The sequence below is a fragment of the Arachis stenosperma genome, chromosome 3 (assembly GCF_014773155.1).
Source record: "Arachis stenosperma cultivar V10309 chromosome 3, arast.V10309.gnm1.PFL2, whole genome shotgun sequence".
Lineage (NCBI taxonomy): Eukaryota > Viridiplantae > Streptophyta > Magnoliopsida > Fabales > Fabaceae > Arachis > Arachis stenosperma.
The window spans coordinates 71726995-71735954 of NC_080379.1; the positions used below are offsets into that span (position 1 = coordinate 71726995).

Below are 8960 nucleotides of genomic sequence, written 5' to 3' on the forward strand. Positions count from 1 at the left end.
CTTGTCCTTGAAGTAACAAAGTGAGAGAATCGTCCATTGGGGCTTGTGGTGGGTAGGAAGGTTCATCATTTTGGAGAGAGGGTGCATAATAGGAAGGTGGTTCTTCTTGGTAAAATTGTGGAGATTGTGTGCATTGAGGTGGTTCTTGGTAGTAATCTTGATAGTGGTGGGTTCTAAGGATTCTTGCTCATAATGGTCATAAGAGTATGGTAGGGATAGTTGGTCATATGATGGATATGGATCATAGGAAGGCGCTTGGTATAGGAAGGCTTGTGAGAATGGTTGAGGTTCATGTTGAGGATAGGATTCATAGGCGTATGATGGTGGTTGTTGAGTGCCACAAAAAGAATCATCATAGCCATTAAATTGGCATGCATTAGGATGGAAGTTATACCTATAAGTATCCGGAGGTTGTTGCCAATAGGAGTGATCAATTCCTCGAGGCTCCTCCCATCTTTGTTGGTTCCATCCATAATGAGTGTCATCATTGAGGTGCACGTTTCCTACAACACAATTAGAACCAAGCTCAAAGCCAAAGTGAGAATTCATATTGAGAGAACAAAATAAAACTAACAAAAATTAAGAAAAAACAAAAGATAACCTATTCACAATATTCACATATGTACAATAACCAATAACACAACACCATTGCAAGTCCCCGGCAACGGCGCCATTTGACGATTAGGATTTTTGACGGTTCAGAATTTCTCAAATGAATTCTCGTTGTAAAGTATAGTTTCTAAACCAACATAATCCTTTCGTACAAAAAGTTGTTTGTCACTAGTACAAACCCCTGAAATTTATAAACCGAAGTATTTAGACCTCGGGTCGTCTCCCTAGGACTTACAATAAAGTGTCTTGTTATTGGTTGTGAATTATTTTGGGGTTTTAGATGAGAAACATGAATAGTAAATGGTAAGAAACTTTATTAACAAAATGGTCTTGGCAAGGTTTGGTTGTCAAGGGTCTTCATCATTATCACTAGCCACAAGTATGGTAGTTGCAAGGATTAATCCCACTTAGTCATCCTTAAATCAATTAACAAAGGAAAGTCAAGTGAGTTATATCAATCCTAGTCCATAAGTCCTAGCTTTCCACTAATTGGATTAATGAAGGCTAGAGTTAATGGCTATCAACTAGCAATCAATTGGACACTAGTGACTCAAGAAACCCTAAGTTACCTTCTCAAGCCAAGAACATAAAATCCTACTCTAACATCCTCTCAAGCATTTCATCAAACACTTGGAGGGTAATGAAAGAAAGCATTCTTATTTGTAAGAATAAAAGGAATCAACAACTAACAATTACAAAGAATGAACAAACAACAATCAACAACATCACAATCACATGAATTACCTCAAATTGCATTATTAAAAGAAAACAAAAGAATAACACTAGATCCACAACAAAAATGAAGAATTGCAAGAATTAAAGTATATAACTAGAGAGAGAGAGAAGAGAAGAGTAAGAATTAACAAGTGAAAGGTAAATCAAAGCATGAATTAAACCTAGATCTAAGGAAGGGATTAACCTAAACCTAATCCTAATTCTAGAGAGAAGTGAGAGCTTCTCTCTCTAGAAAACTACTTCTAACTAAAACTAAACTAATCTCTATGTGTGTGAATGTGTGAATGTTATGTCAATCCCCTTCAATCCTTGGCTCTTATATGCATTTTGGCGCCAAAGTTGGTTGCTGAAAACTCTCAAAATCGCCAGGCACGTGTTGTAATAAAAGAATCACGTGCAGGCTACGACGCGCGCGCGCACGGTACGCGTGCGCGTCCCTGGCTAATTCTGCAATGTGCGCGCGAGCGCCTTGTGCGCGTACGCGTGCTTGGCCGAAGTCAATTCTTTGGCTTTTTGTGCTTCTCTCCACTTGCATGCTTCCTTCCTTGCCTTCTTTGATCCATGCCTAGCCTATTTCAATCCTGGAATTACTAGCAAACACATCAAGGCATCTTATGGAATCAAAGAGAAATTAGAATTCATCAAAATAAGGCTTACAAAGCATGTTTTTACACTTAGGCACAAATATGGGAGAGATAACAAAACCATGCTAATTCCTAGGCTAAATGTGACAAAAGGTTATCAAAATACTCCAAATTCAATACAAGACAAATCCTCAAATTGGGGTTTGTCAAGTAGCTGTCGTCCGAGTTGTTTGTGAGAAGGGGAGGGGGTGCTACCTGCAAAACACTCCGCTGCTTAAGTCAACAAGGGTCTTAGCAGGTTTAAGTATATTAGGACTTAAGTATACCTGAAGGGTTTTAGTATACTTATAGGTGATGAGCTAATAACTACCATTGAAGTAGTTCTACCATTGGTGGTGGATAACCGTCCCCTTTTTCTAGGAGTTGTTGAAATCTCTCTTCTAGAAGTAAGTGAGAGATAGTAGAGATTAGTTATAACTCCTTCAAAGGGAGTTATCACTTTGTAGCATTCTGTCTAACCTCTTGGGAGGTCGGTTAGTCGGTAGCTATCTTCTGGGCTTTCTCTGCTTTGATCCTAACTTATGTTTTGGATCAAAGTAAGAATAGAACTATTGCGATATTTCCATAGCAACAACTTTTTATGATACAAATATTGTAATTTGATATTTTGAATGTATTTTAAATGAAAAGTTGTTAAAATATCAAAATGTATTGCATATATTGTTTAAAATATAAGTACGACATTCACAACATTTGTTTTATTTTAAAAATTAAAATTATTGCATACATTAAAAACTTTGATAATTTGAAGCTTAATTTATAATGTATTGTTATATTAGAAAATTGAAGAATATTAAATTTCTTTTAGATAAAATTGAAGAATATTAGATCTGATATAATTTTTATTATCTTTTTTATGGTTTTAATTTTATAGTAGTAATTTTTCATCCATGCCAGATCCTATGCACAATAACAAAGTTGTGATAATTCATCTAAAAATATTTCACAAAAAAAATGCAAAATAAATTACACACATATTTCTCTATGAAATGTCTAAATATTAGATAAATGCTTTTAGCTACTGATACTTCTGCTGAGAGTTCCACACACCAGAGCCCTTATAAATTATAAAATACGCATAAGTAGAGTGATACAATACTTTATATTTTTATAACTTAACGATTTTACAAGCCTCTTCACATGAATGAGCAGATCTCTTTATAGTCCTTCTATAATCTTCTAAGAGAAGCCAATCTCTTTTCAAGATCTTCAACATCTTGGGATTCCTGCGGTCTGCTGCATGCACAGAAATAAATATTGTCGCTTAAAATCCACAACGCGATAAAAGAAACTGTTCTGTTGTAGAAAAGAGTTATGAATAGTCAACAAATAAATGCATCTATATTATAAGACAAAAAACTCCAACCCAACCAGAACTTGTTGCCGGAAATACGAATAGTGTGTGTGTGTACCTTGGAGCAACATTTTCGGTATTCCTTGAAGCAATCCGGCCTTTTGGCGCCGAAGATAACTACCAACAGAGAAGACTACCCATCAGAGACAACATTTCGCAAAATAATGAAAATATACAGAATGACTGCGAAGGACAAACGATTTATTATTGCGCCCAAAACCAACCTGGGATGCAATATCCACTCCAATCTCATCAAGAACCTGTCAAAAATAATTGAAAATTAATTAGGCATTCCATGGAATGAAATATTTGATGAGCAAAATCATAATAGCAAGCTATATAATCGATTAGGTCATGGATAACATTCACCTGATTAGTGAGCTCTTCTGTTTCTTCCTCGGCTTCATCTTTGTCTAAAGTTTCATCTATAGATTCTGACATCATCTCAATCTGCAAAAAAGCTTAGGATGAAGTTGACCACAAAAAATAAATAGAAAAGCTATCAGGCAGACGGCGTCAACACTGCTTGCCTTATTGATTTTAATTCTCTTGCATATTTCAGAGATCCTCTATTCTTCAGATATTCTCTCTTTACTTTTTCAATAGAAAGTGAAGAATATTTTCATAAAGAAAATGCTAAAACATACTAGAAATGGCTTGCATTATTCCTCATCTTTAGAAAATTTCTTCACTCAAAAGTTCAGGCAACAAAGGAAGTCCCGAGAATACACTTTGTCTAGAGCTCAGCCTTCATTCTCTTTTGTTCCTAATTTTGTTCCGGTATTTTACCCCAACTCTTTTACTGGTATCACACATTTCTGTTTTTAACTAGAAAATTCTTTGTTTTCTTATTGATCTTTACTCCTAATTCAATTTTATTTCATTGTTGTTGCTTCATGTTCTTCACTTATTGGCACTCAACATGAAATTTGTTTTTACTATTAGGCACAGATTGCCGACTAGAAAACGCTGTTGACTATTCTACCTGCTCTTAATTTTTATGATTGCTTATGGCAGGCTTGTTGCCTAATTCTTGGAAAAAAGAAAGTATAGTATTCTCTCCCTTGTTAAAAAATATGAAAGCATTTCAAATTTCTTCAAAACACACAACCAAGTCAACAATACTTTTATACTGAGAGAAAAAGTAGTTCCTTCTTTAATATTCAGTGTGCAAAGCAAACCGTGATCTTCCTATCTAAATTTCTTAACCCTACCACTAATGCAGGAAAAATGCTCAAGAAAATGTAGGAATGTGCTCAAACGGATAAATTACCGTCATGTCCATTTGTGCCGATTGCTTTTGGAATTCTCTAATCACTTTAGCCTGTTTTGCTGGTGCCATTTGCTGAAAAGAGAAGTAAAAAATTATTACTGTATATTTTGATCACATAGTACAACCTCTAGCAAAGATCTATTATTGTCACAACCTTTTGTAGCACATTATGAACTTTTAATTAATTGATAGGAGATAAATCATGGTCTGAGGAACACATATTTGCACTTTTAGTATTTAACTATAAACAATGGTTAAAATTTGGAAATAATCTTTTGACCTTTAGATGTTAAGGAAGGTGGCAGGCTTTTGTTGATATCGACACTACATTCATATCTTTGTCATGGCAGAAAAAGGAGTTTAATCGTGTATAATATACTAATAGCACATACTGTTAATAACTAGCCAACTTCCACTTTAGTTTTGGTTACAACATATTGATAAATAGAGTGACAACCCAAATTGTTCCTCAAGAAATTTTAGATCAGACACTTTGGTCCCGAACAATTTTTATTGCAATCATTAATTTAAAGTAATAAAAAGAATCCAAAGTATCAGACCTTGTTCATTGCTGCCATTGCTTTTGTTGCCCCCTTCATTCCCGTTGAGATTGAAGTGCTTGCATATAATGCCTACAAAAGGAAATTTTTAAATAATCAAAATAGAAAACTTCTTATCATAATTCTTTTGATACAAATAAAAAAAATATATTATCTCTTCTTGCATACCTGTGTGTGAGTTGCTACACCCCTGATCTGGGCACGACTTCCCTGCAAATTGGTTATTTGTTGTCGTAATCGAACAAGTTGGCGAGCCAGGATTTTAGTGGCAGCCTGTAACCATGCACTTATTTACTCGAGATTGATAATATTACTAACAGTGACTCCCAACTATTTTTTCATATCTGTGATTAGAGTATTGAGTGTGTGCTTAGGTGTGCTATATTTTAGTTTATATTGTGGAATCATTAGTTGTGTAATTGGTTGTAGACGATTGCATCCTGAAATGATTAGTTATGTACTTATGTAGGCATAAAGAACCTAGCAACTGAAATCTCAGATTCAGTCTTCAGAAGTTCTAAAAATCCCTAGAAAGTTAAGTAAATGGCATCATAAAAGAACAGAAGAACTAGTCCAAGACATGGAAGATTGTAAAATTAGTAAATCTAGAAAAGAATCATATAAACAATAAATAACAAAATCAGATATGGACACTTTCAAATTTTTTATAAGCCAAAGAAGTCTTCTTTACAGTAAGACAACTGATGATTTATCAAAAATAAATAAATAAAGGCAATTCATGACTTCCCCCTAACTACAAAAATTGCACATCAAAACTACCCAAGGCTAAAATAACAAGGTAGATATGATTTAGTACTTTCTAGTTCTGAACTATAAATAATTGTCCATTAGACATGCTAATGACAAAGTTTCAACAAAGATATATGTGATTCCTCTGTTTAAATTTCATTGGAAATTCTAGATCAAAGCTTTGTGTACTAAGAAATCGTATTCTGTACAACAGCCACATTCAAGTGACCTAACCGTTAACCATATTTCAGAACTCTACATGCTCCAAATTTGATGATGAAAATAAATCTGTAATTGAAGCATTTATCTGGACCAGTTCTGGGCTATTCATGTGGGATTATTGAACAACATCACATCTTTGGAACAAATGTACTACTCAAGTGCGATACAAAGCACACAGATATGTATCTGATCAAAGATTTGCTATCAAGATCAAACAATGACCGTACAAAAATATGTGAGACACAAAAATGAGAAAAACTTGCCTCATTTCCGGTTTTAGCTGTTTGTTTGATCTCAGCCACCAATTTTTTTTCCTGTAATGCACAAGGAAGTTAAACTCAAATGAAAGATGAAACAGAATAAGATCTCTGCTTGGTATTATGTACCTCCATCTGAAGTGATGCTATCTCTCTTTCAATGCCTACAAGAAACAAGGGTGAATAAAGAATATCTTAAAGGAAATACACCTTATTAAAATTAAATAATCATATCAAATGTTCCTCACAAAGCCTTTTTGTCATAAGTTGATTTTGATACAAACAGTTCCAGATGAATAAAAAGCATCAGGGTAAATACTCGAAGACTGAACATATAGGGTATGTAGAAAAATTGGAGCAGGGGAAAACCACAGTTAAGAAACAAAAATATCAGAAAATTCAAACAAAAAGATTTTGAACAAGAAAATATAGGTTTAAAATAACTGACTCATCCTTTAAAAAGAAAAAACCTTGACTTTCACAACTAGTCAGTTGCATTTCAAAACTAACATATCCTGTAAAAATATTATGCCTGTTTGGAAGCAATAGGAAACCAATAGTAAGCTAGCCACTAATTTAGAAGAACAAAATATACAATTTAAACCCATATTTTGATCATCAATATAAATAGTTTACATTGGAAATATTACTTGTACATATCTTCCCCATAAAAGATTTGATCACATTTCACGCTCTAACTATTTGGTTGTAACTATTATTACCCATCACATTCTGTCCCCAGTTAATTATGAAAACGCACACGATATTCATTATTCTTTTCAGATATGGAAGGAAAGAAGAAAAGACACCGATCGTGACTTTCTTGACAGCTAAATGCATAAATAGTATGTCTACTTTGGGACTCCGTTAATTATTTCCATTTATGAAGTTTCTGCAGTGCACTTTAACAATCTTAAGAAACAATTAGTTCATTCCAGGGAGAAAAGAAATAGAAATGGTAAAGGGAAGATTCCAAATTGAAGTGAAAACACAACTGTTTACCTGTACCACATACCAAAGCAAGTTAACTCTCTAATATCTATTCAAGAAATTTAGTACAGATGCAGCAAAATATACAAGTCGAAATAAACAGCAAAATATTGAATAAGCACCCAACCAAGTAATTACCTCTTGTTGCAACCGCCATTTCCCTCTTACTTGTCCGCAGAGCCTCTATAATTCCCAAAAGAAAAAAGAGAGTGAAAAAAATGCACAAACAGATGGTCAATGCTAAATCTTTGAATTCCTAATTTTGATCAAAAGCTTATAATTTCCAATTTTCCACCTAACCAATTTTTCCCAGCACTCACAATCTACAGAGATGTATTATTTTATTTCCTTTTTTCAAAAAACCAAAGGTACGAATTTGAATGCGAGTTTCGAAATTCAGAGTGCGGAGAAAGTGCAAAAACGAAAGAATGACACGATATGAGAAATGAGGAGGAAGAAAAGGTGGACCTTTGGGTGAGGTTTTCTTCTTGAAGAGGTTCATGGTTGTGTGTCTGTGAATGGAAGAGGAGCAGAACCCTAATTGAAACGGACAGTAGCAGCAGCGTAGTAGCTGACTAGCACTTAGCACGGTGGACAGTGTGTGTTTTGTATGAGAGAGAAAATGGAAGCTTTGGGGAGCGTTCTGCGTCTCCACGTAATACCCAACGGTACTCATCCAACTATCCAAGTAGCCGTTGCAGCTTTCCTTAGACTAAAATAGGGACAAATAAAAAATAAATAAACTATCAAAATAATACATGAAAATTCAGGTAGTTGACAAAATAACTTTAAAAAATATTAATGAAAAATAAATTTTTAAAAAATTAAAAATATTACAAAAATTTTAAAACTTAAATATATATTTGACGTAGGGAAAATTACTGATCAAGAGTTTATAACAAAAATAGCGTTGCAAGTATAGCTCTTAACCAATAAAGATATCGCGTGTCAATTTAAAAGAGTTGTCACAAAAGTTAGAAATAAAATACTGGAAGTATGAATCTCAGGTCGTCTCCCAACGAGCTGACAAAAGAGTGCTATTTTATTAATCAGAGGTTTTTCAATGATTTTTAAGAGTTGAAGAACAGAGAGATAAGTGGTTGAGAATTTATATAATCAAATAAAAAGTCTTGACCGGGGGTAGATTAATTGGAAGTTCTATCCTTGTTGGAATTTTTCAAGTGTAGCTTCAAGAGGTTGTTATTTTCCCTTAGTTAACCATTACTAAATAAAGAAAAGTCAAGTGATTGAGCTAACTCTTATTTGTGAGTCCTAATTCTCTCCCTTGGGAAGAATTAGCGTTAGTAAATATAGAATTAGCCAATAACTTCCAAATTAACTAATCATTTGGACATTCCAACTCAAGGGTCTCCTTTTTAATCAACCCCCAAGTCAAGTGGGAGGTCTACTCCATTGACATGAATATAACTTTCACAGAATTAAGAGAGAAATAAAATGAGACTAGGATGGCAATGGGTCCCCATGGAGGCGGGGACATGCCCCCCGCCCACCGCCCCCCGCCCCCCGCCCCCAATATCTGTACCCGTCCTCGCCCCGTCCCCA

At 34.5% G+C, this 8960-nt stretch overlaps 1 protein-coding gene across 2 annotated transcripts; it reads right to left on the reverse strand.

Moving 5' to 3' along the window:
- Positions 1 to 2894: 2894 nt before the first annotated feature.
- LOC130969563 (vacuolar protein sorting-associated protein 2 homolog 2) lies at positions 2895 to 8072 on the reverse strand. 2 transcript variants are annotated; one of them, XM_057895342.1, is made up of 11 exons: positions 7866 to 8070; positions 7536 to 7580; positions 6537 to 6571; positions 6414 to 6464; positions 5347 to 5451; positions 5179 to 5250; positions 4619 to 4690; positions 3715 to 3795; positions 3570 to 3605; positions 3404 to 3462; positions 2895 to 3227 (listed from the first exon to the last, which is right to left on the reverse strand). In XM_057895342.1, the coding sequence occupies exons 1-11, from the start codon at positions 7897 to 7899 to the stop codon at positions 3161 to 3163; spliced, it is 657 nt and encodes a 218-aa protein (XP_057751325.1). In that variant the 5' UTR covers positions 7900 to 8070; the 3' UTR covers positions 2895 to 3160. The 2 variants fall into 2 exon arrangements, with proteins under 2 accessions (XP_057751325.1, XP_057751324.1); XM_057895341.1 differs by having other exon boundaries at positions 2899 to 3224; positions 7866 to 8072.
- Positions 8073 to 8960: the final 888 nt, after the last annotated feature.